Below are 18,393 nucleotides of genomic sequence, written 5' to 3' on the forward strand. Positions count from 1 at the left end.
GTCTTCCACCGTGTATGAACTTACATATACGTACCTTTTTTTACCGTACAGATACTTACACATCATTTATGGGCGATTGTAAACTCTCCCAATGGTAAACTTTTCTGCTGGTAAACTCTCCCGGGTCTACTTCAGTACTACATGACAGAAACATGTACACTCTCTCGGGTCTTAATTAATTTAATAAAAATCATAAAATAAATCTAATATAAATTTAAGTTTTATTTAAAAATAGTCAATCATATAATAATAATAATAATATAAATTAATGCCTTGAGCTGCTATGAACTATAATATTATAGTCAAAATATAATAAAAAATAAAATTCATAAAATAAATCTAAGATACAAAATAAATGATATATAATAAAATAAAAATGTTTCAATTTAATTTTTTTTTGATAATAGAAACACACAGATTTTAAAAAAACTTATGATATCTATTTCTAATCTAATATTTTTCGAGATATAGTTTTTTTATTATTATTTTTATGTATTACAGTTTTTACTTGTTTTGTTTAATTTATTGCAACTTTGAATTTTAATGTATATTTCAGTTTGAAAATGTTGACCCGGGAGAGTTTACACATTTACTTTAGATAAACATTATGTTTATTCGGGAGAGTTTACCACCGCCCTCATTTATGTAGGAATTAACGTATATATTATTTACCTGCTACTATCGTTTAAGAACTTACGATTCACTTATGTAAAAAAAATTTTAAAATGTTAAAAAAATGCAGCTTATACAATATAGAAAACATATATACACGTAATATATAGGTAATATAAATTGTAAACAAATAAATATCTAATTATACATTTAATAAGAAGGTGTTAATTGGTTTAAATCTATAATTTTAATTTTGTCTTAGCACAGCGTTCGCTCATTTCCAGCTTACTAGTGTTCAATTTAAATGAGTGTCTTGGCGTCTAAAGAAATAGTGAAGCTGCTGTAAGTGCTAAATAATTATTAATCACATTGTATTATAAGTTCAGAGAGTTAAAATGAGTTAAAACTTGTTTGGTACCTAAACTTATCGGATTTTGTATTAAAATATTTTGCGTTTAAAATTGGGTGCAATTGTTTGTGAGTCTTGTGTCTGTAATCGGGTAGAATTGTTTGTTGGCTAGGGGTGTGTGGTACAAAAATGAAACAGAACGTTTACCTATTATAGATTTTGAGTTTAAAATTGGGTAGAAAATATGGTGACATATAAGTTTTGCATTCAAAACCGGGTAAAATTGTCTATGAGTTTCTCATCAGAAACTGGGTAAAATGTGCGAGTAGTGTGGGTAAAGCACTGCACGCTGTCACTGTGTTAGTAGGTTTCAGGTATTGAATAAGGTAACATTTTTTACGGGTTACCCGTTTTTACTCCCTAAATTTTAAAATATAACTTTCAAAATTATGTATACATGTTTTACGGATCACATACTGGTCAACTGATCCACCTAATCTAATATATATATATATAACTATAAATAATATTTAAAAAAAACTTACGGACTAAATACGGTAATATATGAGTACACCGTACACAGCGTACACTAATACGAGTGCTCAATTCCACATTTTGTGTAGTAATATTTATTGTCAAATTAACAGCTTTGGCTGCTTCAATATTTCCACAATCTGGTACATAATTATGTGATATTTCTTTAAGTATTATTTGATCATTGTTAGAATGAATACGGCCTTTACACTTCATTTTTTTATACTGTAGGTTACATTTCCATATAGACTTGTTCAGTTCCAAATTTTTCAAAAATATACATATAACTGTTATAAATTAATTTATCTTTGCCTTTTTCACTCTTAATAAATTCCATTTTTATACAGTAAAAAACCGTTGACACACACAATATCGCACCAGCATCAACTAACAAACACAAATATGTAATGAAAAATTGGTATAACCAACAGAATAGATGACGATAAGGTTATAGTACCAAGTACCTTTCATAATTTATAGACTCATAGTATACCTAAATATTATTATACCTGTTGACCGCATTGTAAATAGGATTAGCTGTCTGTTATTTAAAAATAAATCAATAAGAATACTTGAATATTCTAAAATAATAAACATAAAACTCGGAAATATACCTATAATAATAAAATAAAATAATTAAAAAACTAAAAAAGTTCGTTCGGCGATCAATTATCCTGGCGACCAATTATATTCGCGATCTATCCGCCCACGAACAATTCACCGCGATCTCTATAATTATTATTACAATAATTATGCATGTGTAAATATAAAGCTTGACATATCGTAGGTACCTACATCATGCCACCGGATGACGACACTTTATTTCTTGATTAGGTTAAATTTAAAATTGACCTCAGACCTATATATAATATATAAAATATATTATGTTAATTGAGATTTAAATCTCTACACAACTTCCTCTTCAAACGATGAGGAGGATTACTGGTAATAGTGGTACATATTAGTAGTAAAAATGTTTGAATTTACTATTTAAAAAGCGATTTCTGGTAAGTATCTACTTTGATTTAAATGCTTATTTAATGTCTGAATTTACAGTACTGGTGGAAAAATCATATAGTCACATTCTTAGGTGGGTAGGTAAAAATATTTAACAAAGTTAGTTATAATCAGGGTTCGGAACTTATAGCACTTAAAAACACCGAAATAAGCGCTAAAATATGCATACAAAATCTAAAAATATGCATTTAAAATATTTATTATTCAAACATTAGTATTAGTATTTTAAAACTATTTAATAGTAAAAATAAAAATAAACATATTACAAATCTAAAAATAATTTAAAAGAAAAATATTGCCTTAACATTTTGGATAAATCTGTATTATTTCTTGATATCACCTAAGCATCTTCTAAATTTTTTAACTTTATTTGTTAACTAAATAAATATAAGAAAAATTAAAAATTATATTTTACATTTAAATTAATAAATACATTATTTTATATTTTTGTCTTACCTTGATGGCGCTTAATTGTTACATTAAATAGATTAATGTTTTCGCAAGTTAAAAATAGCGAAAACATACGAATATACGATTGCATTTTTAACAGCCACATTCGAAGTAACTGATATTCGGAGTAATTTATTCGGAACAGTACTATATTCGATGAAATCACTTTTCGTGGCTACGGTGTTATCCTTGCATAGGCAGCACGATATAAGACATATCTTTATACCACGAAAATTAATATATACCTTAAGGTATATCTTAGTTCGTGCTTTATAAATGATCGTGATAGGCAGCTATAATGATAATAATGATAATAATAATAGTCAATAATAATAAATAATTTGTAATTTGATAACATAATAATTTATGACGACGATGATGAAATTAATAGATTACATTGATTGAATGTTTCAATTTGTTTAGTTAGCTTTACGACCCGGTGCTTACTATAATATTTGTGAGTGTTAATAGTTCGCAATCAAAACAAAAACATAATTTATTATTCATATTTCTATCCCGTTTCACCGTCGTGTAAACTATAGTTTAATAATATATTGTTATTATACAAACGGTGTGCTCACTTCCGCAGACATCGCCATGACTGTAACACACGAGTCCATTGACGATCCACAGTTGGTGGCGGCTGCCAATGTGTTTGTAGATGACATAATTGAGACCGCCAAAGTAGAAGCAGCGCAACGAACTATGGTAAGAACCTAATACTTACGTATTACGTAACTACGTGCAGTAATAATGCTCATGTATGTTTAATCAGTCCCCGACTGCCGAGAACACTATTAATGTTGGTGATATATTAAACGATCGATATTTCATTCACAGAATTTTTTCATTAAACTTGAGGTGTTGTGGGAGCAATCCATTTTGAGTATTACTAGTTTGAATATTTTTTAGCATTGTTCTACGAAAGTGTCTTTTGGCTACATTAGAAATACAATAGAAATCAGTAGAATATTTAAAATACATAATATACTTTTAACTGTTTATTGTTTCCTGAGCTATCACATAATATATGCTATAAACATTATACATTCAATATAAAATAAAAACAACTATATGTACATACAATGCACAATAATAATATTTGATTTTAATAAGTGCTACCTATGATTAGCTTAAATAAAGAAACTATTGATTAGTACAACTTCAATTTTGATTTCTAAAAAAAGTGTAACAATACTAAAGGAAGCGGGTACCTTCTTCTCTTAAACCTCAAAATAAGATGACCAAAAGCCAAAAGTGATTGGATGTATACATTTGTTATAAGTTGATAGTGATGGCTAGAGTATTGATTTTGAAGGTATTTTTCTTTATTTTCTATTGATCTAAAACAAAGCTATGTCAGCTACAAATTCAATTTATATTACTATACTACTATGTACGACATTTTATTTTGCTTTTTTTGCGTTTTATGTATATTTATGCTTTTATGGGCATTTTTTGTACATTTTTTCAAAATGTGGATACGTTTAACGAAGTAATTTAGATATGTATATAGTAGATTATTTTATCTTGAAATGACAATAAACACAAAAATATGCTCTTGCTTTGGAAATTATCTACTCAGAATTAAAGTTTAGTTTTCGTTGTAATACCGTATAGTTCGTTATTCTTAACGATTTTCACTTACAAAATTTCAACAATTATTAATAGTAGTGCTTGTCTTCGCAATTTTGTAAAAGAATTTGGTGAAGACATTTTTTCTTATGACAATGCTGTACTTTTTTGCAAAGTATGTGGTGTTAAAGTTTGTACTGAAAAAAATATAATATTTAACAACAAACCTATTTTTAAAGCTTTTTTGGAAGATTTAGAAAGCCTTATTGCTTTGTTTTTAGTTTTTATTGCTTTAAAATCTGTTCTCTAGTGATGGCTTACAAGTTTCGAACATAGATTTTTGTGAAAAGGGACAAAAGCTTATACTTAGGTCTACATTTGAAATTTGTGATTCATAATTTATTAACATCTAAAATATAAATATTTTGTTAAAATTTCTTATTATTTACTAAACTAAATCCAATTCTATTTTATTTTCAGACCAAATGCAATGGAGGATCTCATTTATGTAAGATCAAAATATTTATTTTTTAATATAATTCAGTAATATTCACTAATTTTATTTATTATTTTATAGTTGAATCAAATATAAAAAAAATTAATGAATGGCAGAATCGAGCTAAAGGTGTTCTTAGACGTTTTATGACAACCATATGTGTAAGATTTCAAGATCTTACCTCTAAATAATGCAAAGAATAATGAATTGGAAAAAAAACGGCTTACAATAATTTCTTTATATTAGTTTGACTTGATAAGTCTCCGTAAAGTTACCTATGGTATTAAACACAATATACAAATTACTATTATCTACAAAAATATGGTAATGAAAAATAATCATAATTTAAGCGCCATTCAAACTATTTTAGCAATAAAAGATTATTAAGTATCTATGTTTCTTTACCATTAATACTGTGAACCTAGTATTTAAGTATATAATATTGGTGCAACATGTATTTATTATTATTTATTTTAATATTTAAGACTTAAGTTATATTTGTTTAAGGAAAAGTCATAATGCGCACATAAATAACTATTGTTTTGAAAAATGTATTTAATATTTAATACTATTCATCTTAAAGGAAAATTTATTTTCAAATATCCAAATTAAAAGTTAAATTGTTTTGTTTATAATGGATGATTTATTAATATTTATGAAATATTATTATGTTTGAGTTAAGTATGAATCTCTACTGATAAAAGTTAATCTATTCATGTAATTTAACAGTTATTTATTGGATTATTTACATAATGATAGAATTTCACACTTATATCAATTGACTTCAGTCCGAAGTTTGTTGTATAAACTAGTTATTTAACTTCAAGTGCAATAAAAATATTTATTAATTAATCAAAATTTGAATCAAATCTACTCCATGTCTTAAACAATTCATTAAATAATGAGAAATCAATTATCAATTTTACTATATATTCATACTTTTTCCATAACATTGTGTTAGCCATATTTATAATTTTGTGGGGCCATGTATTGTTGTAATTAAGATTGCATTATTAAAGTGGTTGCTTAATAATTAATTCTGATGTTAAAAATAATAATTGTATAAACCTTGAGTTTTACTTAAAAATGAATTAACTCTTAATCTATGAAATTTGAGCATATTATTATTTTAATTAACACTGTAAGTAAATACATTGAGCCTAAAAGACAAAACATTCTATTTATTAAGTACTAAAACACATATTCTGTACTATTCTTTATGAATTATGTAATATAAAGTTACCTTATTCCAAAATCCTTAACTAAGGTCAATTATGTTGATTTTTATTATTTTACTTTGACAATCAAAATTAATGTATTAATATCATATTACTTAAAATATATTATTTCTATGTCAACACGTACAGTATTTTTAATTTCAATTTTTTTTAGTTACAATTTTTATGTAACCTATTGTTAATTTAATTGTTTGTTACTGCTTAAACCTAAAATATTACAAAATTTAAATGTTAATAAATGAAAATTGTGTCATGGTATCATTAATTGTATGAAGTTATTCTTAAGGATAAAAGGATATTAAGTAGTATAATAATATAATATACATTTCCAATTGTAGATCATTTATTAGTAATATTAATTACTAGAATATAATTAAATTTATTATTATTTAGATTTTTCACTTAGAACTATTATTTTCATCCCATGTCAAATGTGTTATCTTATTTTAATGCTGTTTGTACCTTAATATTAATTTTATAGTCTCATTAGTTGAATACCATATCAACCATTAATAATATTAACTATATTGTACTAAAAATACTGTTTAGTCTTACCGTTTATACATTTTTGTAGTTTAGTAAGTAGACATAATAATAAATATTGATTAAAAATACTTCATGTCATATTTTTTACATCCATAATTCCTATTGTATAATCAAATTAGAAATGTTTAATGTATTTAATACAAAATTGTCAACCCATGTGTAATTGCATGTTTTTTTTTATTTAATTTTAACATTTTAAACATTTTTATCTTGACAGTTATTGTTTAGACTTAATGTTATGAATAGTGGACATAATATTTAATGAATATTAAAAATGAAAATCTAGCATAATTACAATTAATACTCAATGCTAAAACTCATAATGCAATAATGATAAAAAAAGATGTAATTAAACTTTCCTAAAAAGATCTAAAATGCATTATTAAATTTTAACACCAGACAACAATTGAACAATATATTCAGCTTTAACAAATTGATTGTCTGAATCAAGATAAAATGTAACATGTTTTTTAAATAATTGTTACATAAAAAAGATAATGAATCAAAAATTATTTATTAATTATTAAAAAATATATACTATTTTACACTTTTACTTAAGAGTACAAACATACCAATATCAAAACACCTGTTATTTGTGATTACAATAAAAAGAGGTCATCTGTCATACATACCTTCCTGCCATCAAAGAAACAAAATTAAAAATGTAACACATAACATAATATTGTATATAATTTTACTATTATAAGTATATAAAATAACAGAAAAAAACTACCTTTTCACAGTAGATAACTTAGTGTTTGTAATACAACAACTGATTGTATAATTAAAAATAAATGAATTATGATTATACATTATTAAGCTTCAATATAAATAAATATTAAAAGTAATAAAATAATACAAATATTCATTTTTAACTATTTTTTTTCTTTCCTTAACTGTTTTAAACTATTTATGATTGAGATTTAATACTTAAATCCTTTCCTAGAAAAAATCCTCCAATTTCTTATTCTTATGTTATTGAATGTCATTTAAAATTATTTTTATTGTCTCTTTTTACAAACTTTACACAAAATCAGTACTTTTTATATTGGTAGCTAAACGTTTATGTATTATCACACATAAAAAAATATACACCAAGAAAACTCGGTTAAAACTTAAGCACATAATACAATTACATACATAAATTCAACATCCAGACTGAAGATTCATTGTAGAAATTGTTTTTGTAATCATTGGAGTTGTGTTCAAACTTTTGTATATGCCAACTTTGAATGTTTCCAGTAGCAAAGACAATGCCATTTCTGAAAATAATTTGACATTGAGTATTAAGTATTTTTTATAATAAAAAATTCAATAATCAATCTAAAATTAAAAGTAAAAATTGTATAAATAAGACAACTCGTAAAAGAAAAGAAAAGAAATTTTTTTTTTTTTAAATAATTAAAATAAAACAGGCCAACATCAGCCAAAAATTGGTACAAATAGAAACGTGGAATGAATAACATATATAGATAATTTACCTCTAGACATTGACAAAGAATCAATATGGTTTCTTATCGTGCTAGAAACTTCATCATCATCAGATAATAGTGCACTCAGTATCGCTGGTACCAACACAGAGTTTGTAGACAAGTTACTATTGTTAAACTGTAAATAATGCAATAATAATCCAAGAGATGGTAAACGTAAATGTGAACTAGGATTCCTGATCAATGAAGTGACTTTATTTAAAAATGGCTCCAATGCTCTATTACTACGATATGCAGAACGTTCCATATCAGATAATAAATTATTTGCAGAATCTTTAACATATGAATAATTAATGATTAATGTTAATGTACTATATAAAATTTGCGATTTAAATTACCAGAGTCTTTAAAACAACTAAAGAAATGGTCATATGGCAAATCGTTTGATGTTTCATTTGGTGGCTGCAATACAATAACTTGGTCATTTTGACTAATTAGTAAATTCAGGTTTCCAATAGTTTTGTATCTTTCAATGATATTGCTGGGAAAAAAATAATTCAATTACTTAAATTGCATGTATAAAATACTAAATTTTAATGAAATAATATTTACCCAAACCACATAATATTTGATTTAATAAAAATCATAGCATCTTGTGAATTTGCAGCGATATAGCTGTGTACTCGGTTACCAAATTTTGTTAAAAGTGTATTAAATTCTTTTCTAGCAGCACTTACGTTTAAATTATTCTTAAAAATAAAAATATTCAATAGATGTAAATATAGTATGGTAAAATTGTATACTTTATAAAATTAACTAAAATAGTTACACTGATAATGGTCAGGAAAATTCCCAAAAGTTTGTGAAGAGCGTCTGTGTAAAATGAAAAATATACTGTTGGCTCTAAACTTTCTAATAAATCAAGAATATTATTGAGCAATAAAAGATGGCCAGATTTCATTGCTCTAAACTCGAGATAACAACATCGACGCAATGGTGCTGATAATAGCTCAAATACCCTAAAATAAAAATGAATAAAAACAAGCACATATAAAATCAATTATAATTTATTACCTTAGGAACAGAAGAGGATGAGTTGTACATAATCGCTTAGCTAGTATTTCATAGTCATATATTTTTTTATTCAATTCTTTGTCCCTTTTAATTTTAGTGGATACGATTGATGACACAACAGTGTGTGAAATTGAATCCAAAGCACATCCTTCACTTTCTATTAGAATTAAAAACAATTTTAAACATTAATGAATCGATCATATGCCAAGACTGATGTATACCTTTTATAATTACTGGATCCAAAAAGCTATCCATATCATAATATTGTAATTTACTAATGATGTTTGGATCATTAGTGTACACAAGACTTAAAATCTGTTTAAACACTGCAATGTTTGAACTGAAAAAACCATAATAAGATTGATGAATTCTAGATGAATATACCAATAGTCTACTAAATTACCTATTAATATATTTTAAATAAATATTGTGGAAGATTTGGACACAGTCATTTTTGGCCAAACAGTTTTTTAATATCACTGATAACTTGGTTAGCATGAATACAGATAACTCTGTCCAAGTTATACTTGGATCTTCATTTTTTACTTTACATTCTTCAATCATATACAATAACAATGCTGTGAGCTTAAAAAAGAAAATAATAATTATATTTTTATACTGTAAATTATGATAAACAAACAATTGCATGAAAGGCATTAACTATTTTGTTAGTACATGATAAGAATAAAGTAAAAATACATTTTCTTTTAAACTATATTATTTTATTAAATTAAAATAAAATGAATTATCCTTGCATTACCAAACGTGAAAAATTTAAATTAAATACTTAAAAAGTTAAAAGCATTAAATATTTTCAATTTAGAACTACATAAATACATATTTTAACATTTACTATCAACTTCATTCAAAAATATCAAAAATAATTTATTTTTAACTTGAAATATCATATATCTATACAACAATATGCATTTTGAATAATATATCTATGCAATTATATGCATTTAGTATAATAAGTAAATGTAATTAATTATTTTATTATAAATAGAGAAAAACCATCTGCCGATAGAATTTCTAAAGTTTTCCAATCAAATTATTTAGTTGAATTAATTTAACAGAAAAATAGTTTACCTGATCATGGTTCAATAACACTAATCCTTCATTTGATCTATTTTTAGAAGCATTCATTTCTCTACCTTGCCATAATTTTGGATTTGTCGTAATAGCTGTTATTAAGTCAAGAACTGATGAAGGTTCAAATCTAAAAGGAAAAGAAAAAATAATTAAAACATACAAATTTAACTTTAAAATTTCATAAATTATTCAATAGTAGCATTTAAAGTTTTAATTAAAATATTTTTATTAATATAAATATAATGAAAAAAATATTATTTATCAATATTTTAATGTTAATATTAATGTTAAAATATGAAAACCTAGAAACTAACTTTTCAACATTATTTAGCTGCAATAAAATATCTAAGACACATTCCAACGATGACCAATTCATATGGTGATTGAGCAAAGTTAATAAGTATGGTCTGCATTTTCTTACAGAATTCCACTTATCACAAGTTGTCTTTGAAAACAACATATTAACCTAAGTAAACAACATGAAGTAGTAATTTAAATTTTATATTGAAATTTTAATGATATGTTACCTGTTGATCAATTGTTAAATCAGATATTTTTAATTCAATTTCTTTTGGTAGATCTACAAAAAGTGAACGTTTTTGTCCTTTAATTAAATTATCAACTTCCATCAATTCTGATTCATTTGTTTTTTTACGTTTTTGAGGTGGTTTTTTATTTTTTTCTACTAAATTCAAATTTAAATTAGACAATCAAATACCAAAGGATAAAAAAAAAGCAACTGCAGTTTAGCTTCAAAAAAATTATTAGGATTTTTGTTTTTAAACAAAACATAAATTACATTGAAAAAAACTTGCTTATAAGCTAAATTGCAATAATTATTTCATGAAAAAATCAAATAACAAACCATATTTGTTTTTATAATTTGTTATAATCATACGCAAATTATTTTGTTTTTTCTTCACATTCAATTGAACAAGTATCAATTTAACAATAGACATTAATATTTTGTTGTAGCCACATTTTGTCATTAACACTTTAAGTAAATGGCAAGTTATATTTTCATTAGCCACAACAGAACGCAGATACACTTTACTTCTTAACATATTTTTGAACATTGCAATCATACAATTTTGAGCTAATGATTTTAAATCTTGTGATAGTGACTAAAAACATTAAAAATTAAAATATATGTGAAGTAAAATTATGAAATTGGTTAACATACTTGCAACAAAAATAAAAATTCTTCACCCTCCATCTTAGAAGTAAAAAGATTTGAAATGATTAAATCAACATTTACATTTTTACTCTTTTCTAATACATTAATTGAGTTGTCTAAAATAGTAAAATTATTAGTTATATTTATATTTAAATGATAATATGATTAAAATACTTATTTACAAAATTAAATACCTTTTATTGATAACTTTTTTTTATTAGTCAATTGTACTTTTTCTTCTACTTCCATCATTGTTGATTCCTCATTTAATGTTAATACTGATGAGAATATTTGACCTCCTTGTGCTCCACGTCTTTGCTGTACTTGAACTAGTTGAACCATATAAGCTTTATCCATAACAGCAGCTTTAATGGCTTCTGGATCGTGACATACAGCTTTGTCCAATATTTCCAATAATTTGCTAAATTCAATTTTAATTTACATATTTCAAAAAAAAATTAAGGGTTATCAAATTCAATATTATGATATTTACCTCATTGATGCAACTGGTATCCCAAATGATTGAATAAATAATATTAATTGAGGTGGTTCAAGGTCAGTTAATGCTTCTTCAACAAGCCTAGGAACTCTAGACCTAATCATACGCAGCTTAAGCCAATCAGGTATTAGTAATGCTTCTTCTGATGTATCAACTAAATAAGCCTGTAAAAAAAAAAACAGTTGCTTTGTTGAATAGCTAGTAAACAATATTTAAACAATTTATTTAAATAGAAAATTATAGATTTACTTTAGGCATTTGTTTTCTATCTATTGGAAACCAAGCTTCTAACAAATGATCAAATTTCAATGGATCGTGAATACACTGAGGGCCATAAGTTAACAATATAATCATAGCATGTACAACCAAAATGTGCAAAGTGCATTCCTGACCACCTGGCCATGTTACGAGAATTTGATCTTGATTCTCTGACCAAGGATGATTTTGACGACAAGGTTCTCTAGCCTAACATAAATAATTAACATTAATTAATAAATCAATAAATTAAAAATTAAACTGAAAAAATTGACTAACCCTGTTTAGAAATGTGTAAAATATATTAACTAAAGAATTTAAGGCAATATTGAACACAGTAACTGTATCCGTTGACACAGGTAGAACTGCAGCCATAACTGTACTTCGTTCGACAATTAATTGTGCCATATCAAGTACCATGTCAGTAAGCTGCTCATTAGTTAAACTATCTGCCTTGTCCACATCAGATGTCCGCTCAGCCAGAAACGTCAAATAAGCCGTTATTAAATGCGGGTCATTTTCTACTTGACAAGCTTGTCTCAGAGCAATAACAATCTAAAAATATTGAAGTAGACAAATAATTAAAAAATCACTTTGTTGAGCTCAGAACTTAGCAATAAATTATGATTCTTACCTGGGACTTAAAAGCAGGAAAATTTGGAAGTTGTGGTAGACTTGTTAATAACCACGAAACATCAGTTTTTGATTCAATTACTTTATCAATGTCAATAACTTTATCGTCAGTTGCATTTAATAGTAATTTTAAACCCTTTGAAAATTAACATTAAATATTAGTTTTAACAGATTTATAAATATAATTAGTAAAGAAATAAGAACATGAAATTGAAAAAAAAAATAATTTTAATCAAAATCAATATCTAAAAACTAATATTTATTTAACAATGTTTTAAATTTGTATTTTTACTTACTAAAATAGCGTGTTGCCTACTAGTTGGAGAACTTAAGCGTCTCAAAAAATACTCCAAAACTTCACAACTTATTATTGGATCAGTTTCTGGATGCATTAAAAGCTTTTTCAGATGATTTAGTAATTGATTAAATTTACCTTGTTGTCGACAACTTGGACTCAATAAAAACTCACATAAACACTGAACAGGTAAATGACTAAAAATTCAATAATTTAATGACAAAATTACAATTATTAGCAATCATAAAATAATTTTGAATTTATATTTACTTTAATGATCCTTCAGATGAATTTACTAAATCAGCCAGCCAAGGCATTGATTGTGAAGTTCCCTGACGTTGAATGATGTCCAAAAGAAAATCTGGGTCTCTTGATCGGCAAAGCAAATGGCCAATACGTAAGTTAGTATTCATGACTCTTAATTGTTCTAAAATAGATGATGGTGGACGCCTAGGTGGACCTTTTGGGTCCATGCCCATAAGTTGACTTAACAGTAAGCTTGTTTGTTCAGTAATTGTAACTTTTGTAGAAGCTGCAGCCAAGTATGATTCAAATTCAAGTATTTTTTGTTTTTCAAGTGATTGCAGCTGAAGATCTTCCAGGAATGGAGGAAAAGAAAAATTATTTGTGATACACATCTCTATAAACATTCTTAACATTGGATATTTTCGGCAAGCTAGAGTTCCAAAAACTAATGGTATATGAGCACAATATATTAACATTATCAACCATGTTTTCCAATACAAATTTGATATGGCTAATTGTGGAGGTGTATATCCCAATGGTAACTCTATTTTATCAGGATGATGATATTCACATAAATCCAATAACATTTCAAATAATTCGTATTTGTCAGCTAAAAATAGTATGGTTAATTAACATAAACACATTTTAAGAGAATATATATATATAAAATATTACCTCTAATAATATTAGAATTTTGATACACTTGTAGTGAAGCAGCACGTTTTACTAATTGATCCATCAATTCCAAGGCGTCTGGCGAATTCAAAGGATGTTCTTTTGACAATCCCATCATAAGTATTGTTAAAACTGTACCTTGTAACAATGGTACTTCTGTAGCAATTCTAAATATTGTTGTTCTATCTTGCTCAGGAGGCCAACTTTCTAATTTGTAATACTGTTCAGGTGCTTCCATTAATAGTATCTAAAATCATGAAATAAAACTTAAAACATTATACTATATTAACAAAAACTATGCAATATAAATAAAAAAGGTAAGTAAAAAAATTGTATAAATAATAAATAAAATATATACTTTGTGTAATGCATGAACATAGTCAGTAGGAGCAGGCCGATAAGCACTTAAAGCAATACCTTGGAGCCATACAACACCATCCTGTTGAATTTTTGCTATAATGTTTTGCATTTTTTCAAACTAAAAATACAAATAGTTATTTCTTACATAAAATAAATTTTATTATTTATTTTTACCTGTACAACATCTTTTCGTTCTGAACGCATATATGGGTACACAGTTAGAAAAATACACAACGTTAAGAGATCTATAATTCCAGCAAAAACTCTATCCTTAACTTCGGGAGATTGGTTTATTGGCTCTTTGGCATTTAAAAGACCTTGAGAAAAGGTCAAAAAGTTGAAATCAGTTCGAACTTGGCGAGATATTTCTCTTAAAAGTCCACGTAGTGGTCTCAAATAATCATCTCGTAATATTAATAATTCCTAATTATGAATTCAGATTATTAGTACAATTAAATAATTCTAAAGCATTTTAAGAATCAAACCTGAAAAATATCAGCTAAAAGAATTGCACTTGAATCTGGTTCAGCTTTAAAAATAACTTGAAAAATTGCCATATTATTTGTATTCCGTGAAGTGGACATTTCATTATAAACTACATTTTTTAATATAACTGGCAAATTATTTGGATTTGCTGTAATCAACTCTCTGAAAAAAAATAAAAATTAAGTGATAATATTGTGAAATTTCTGACTCCAATTCTAGTTGTTTGTAAAAATTAAAATTAAATAATTGAAAATTAATTAATAATAATAAAAATAAATAAATTTCACTTACTTGATACATGATACATAAAAGTTACCCATAGCTTTTGTTTTTAATCTCATTTTGACAATAGTTGAAATAACATCAAAATCTCTTTGAGTGCGTGATGTACAGTTAACACAAACTGCTAAAAGTAATTCTTGGGCTGGTCGTACAAGCTTAGCATTTTGTAACCAAACTTCCAATTTTCCAGCAACCATAACCCGAATCTAAAATTAAAATTTGTAGCATTCATAATAAAACAATATAAATTGTAATAGCTAACCTCCAAAATTCCAGCAGCAACAGATAATAATTTTAATAAATTCCTGGATATTCCTTCAGTTGATTGTCTTCTGATTAAATATTCTTTGGCAACATCTAAAAATATATTTTCAATAACTGTTTGATTTGCCCCATATCTTGACACAATAGAAACTTCATTAGAATCTGGTAACAATAACGCTGTTTCGGTTGTACTCATAGTATCCAAAAAATCCAAAGGAATAAAAGGCGAAGTACGTGTATTTAAACTAATTTTCAAGTTTTCAACAAAATAACGACATTCTTCATTATCTACCCACAGACGTTCTCCCATTGAATCTTCAACAAAAACCTTAAAATAAATAAATAATAATATTACTTATAAAAATAGTATATCCAGATTTTAAGAAATTACTTTAACAAATGCTTCTGGCCAAAGAACCAATTTATCGTGTGATGCCATTAATAAATTAACAGAAGTAACTGCAGCTACTATGTTATATTGACGCTGTTTAGTTGAAGCAACTGAATGACATGTAAGGATGGAGCACAAAGCATTTATAATTTCTTCATTATGAAATAATGTAGGAAATTGACGAGCAGCAATTAATAAACTCCAAAATAATTCTGGTTTTAATCGCTGGGTATGCATGATTTTAAAAGCTCCAAAAAGTAATCCAATCTAAAATTAAATTATACATAATTAAATAAATATAATAATTTAATGCATTACTTAATGAAAAGAATTGTGTCAACCATGAACATTTAACAAATGCACAAAAATGAGGTTTACAAATTTTGTTTGTATTTATGTCAAATAAAATATATAAGATAAATACTAAAGATTTGTATATTAATTTGATAATAATAAATAGTAAAAAAAAAATTTAATAATTAAATATACTATATAAATTTAAATTTAAATAAAAATAATCAAATATTTCACATAATATGTTATATTCACATTATACATATTCTGAATTAATTTAATTATACACTTACAGCTTTAAGATTTTCTTGATTTTGAATTGAATAATTTAATGATTCAATTAAGTCAACGGAATCGACCTCAATACACATCTGTTCCCAAGCAAATGAACTATGACTAGAACCTGCATGTTTAGGCTTTTTACTAGGTATAGCAGCTATAGGGGGTCCAGTTCTTTTTCTATCTAAATTTAAAATTATAAAAACATGTTAGTACTAAATGCCATAGGTATTGAATAATTATGACGTGTTTTATTAGTAATATAATACTTAAATAAAATAATGAGTTTTGTATTTTATAAATAAACACATCAATGACAGTCACATATGATATTTTACGAATTGTATAAAAACCAAAAATTTGATTTGAACAAATACTCGCTTTTACAATCATATTGTCATCTGGTGACGTGATTATCGTTGCGTCAAACTCAAGACAATTAAAAAACTTACCAGATAAAGTTGATTCCATTAACTTTCTATGTAATAAAATATTACTACCACGTTTCTCTTGTGGATTTGGTTCGACTCGACTATTTTTCGAACCCAATGCCACCAAATCTCCAGGCAGGTATGCATTTTTCGATTTCCCTCCACGACTCATATTAGACGAATAAGTGCTACTTCAATTTATAATAATATATGCAACATGCAGGCCGCAGCTAATGCTGAACGGCTGAATGAAGTACGTCGTATGATTCAATGATTGTAACTTGTTAAGTTATAAGAACACAGCTATACGTAGGACTCGTAGGAGCACCACAACACCAAGTACACTAGCCGGCAAACAATAAATACTTGATTGTATCAATTGTACCATATAAAGCGTACAATTTAATATTAGATACTATACATGGAGTGGTTATTAGTTTTGACGCTTTGTAGGCTGTACATGGCTAAAATATCACACTTCACAAATCACGGAGAGGTACGCAAATGTCAAGTGATAATTTGTTCAATTTGTTGCTACATTGCTAAATACTGAATTGTAGTATGAGTACATAACCACTGAATATTATCTTAATATTTCCGTGCAATAAACAAACAATTCAAGTATTCAATTATTTCACTGATAAGAGAAGGATGTGATACCACCACGGTTTAAGATAGATCTTAAACCGTGGATACCACAGATTTCTAAATAGATAATAGATATAGATATCTCATATCTTATAGTTATAAAGTGTAGTATAGGTGTGATACACACGAATTAAGTTATACTTAAATACTTAATACTACTATGTATGTGATACACTTGTACCTTAGAATAGGTCAGGCGCTCGTGCTTTAAAATTTAGATCATTGGTTATAGAATATTAAATTAGACTATTCTAAAATAACACTAGAATGGTCTATTCGCTCTATTCTATGATCAATGCTTTAGGTCATAATACAGACGTTGGAAAAGTTATTAATTTATCAAACTAAAAATGTCGACGAAATTCGTAAAATCTAGGATTTTTTTTTAGAATTAGAAATTCATAAACAATTATTTTTTCATCATCTAAGAATTGAAATTTTAATTGGTTTAGAGGTTCTATCTTCTATTCTTCTATGTATGTTTTTAAATCTTTATTAAAAGCAATTTTTATTAGAAATTCAAATTCTTATAACATTGCATATTAACTCGTAAAATAACTATTTCTCCATAGATTACATTGATATTAAGTAATAATTAAAAAATGAATAACCTATATAAAGGTATAATATATTTAGGTATCTATTTATTATACAAATAGACATTTGAAATGTTTCCCAAATAGTTATATGATAAATTGATAAATATCTATACGTCATAATAATATTTAAAAAATATTTTAACTTGTTTTGAGTTATTTATTGACA

At 25.9% G+C, this 18,393-nt stretch overlaps 1 protein-coding gene across 2 annotated transcripts; it reads right to left on the bottom strand.

Annotated features, from left to right (window-relative positions):
• Nucleotides 1-7,306: 7,306 nt before the first annotated feature.
• On the bottom strand, nt 7,307-17,564 carry LOC113552180 (integrator complex subunit 1). Of its 2 annotated transcripts, none has more exons than XM_026954917.1 (29): nt 17,002-17,564; nt 16,564-16,733; nt 15,977-16,243; nt 15,584-15,913; nt 15,331-15,527; nt 15,039-15,201; nt 14,728-14,976; nt 14,552-14,671; nt 14,194-14,440; nt 13,543-14,128; nt 13,274-13,469; nt 12,979-13,113; nt 12,624-12,899; nt 12,339-12,554; nt 12,084-12,253; nt 11,785-12,011; nt 11,597-11,706; nt 11,279-11,537; nt 10,941-11,095; nt 10,728-10,879; nt 10,411-10,540; nt 9,725-9,906; nt 9,543-9,661; nt 9,322-9,478; nt 9,077-9,266; nt 8,860-8,996; nt 8,646-8,788; nt 8,299-8,580; nt 7,307-8,079 (listed from the first exon to the last, which is right to left on the bottom strand). In XM_026954917.1, the coding sequence occupies exons 1-29, from the start codon at nt 17,150-17,152 to the stop codon at nt 7,964-7,966; spliced, it is 5,832 nt and encodes a 1,943-aa protein (XP_026810718.1). In that variant the 5' UTR covers nt 17,153-17,564; the 3' UTR covers nt 7,307-7,963. The 2 variants fall into 2 exon arrangements, with proteins under 2 accessions (XP_026810718.1, XP_026810717.1); XM_026954916.1 differs by having other exon boundaries at nt 10,941-11,098.
• Nucleotides 17,565-18,393: the final 829 nt, after the last annotated feature.

Source organism: Rhopalosiphum maidis, chromosome 2, assembly GCF_003676215.2.
Source record: "Rhopalosiphum maidis isolate BTI-1 chromosome 2, ASM367621v3, whole genome shotgun sequence".
Classification (NCBI taxonomy): domain Eukaryota; kingdom Metazoa; phylum Arthropoda; class Insecta; order Hemiptera; family Aphididae; genus Rhopalosiphum; species Rhopalosiphum maidis.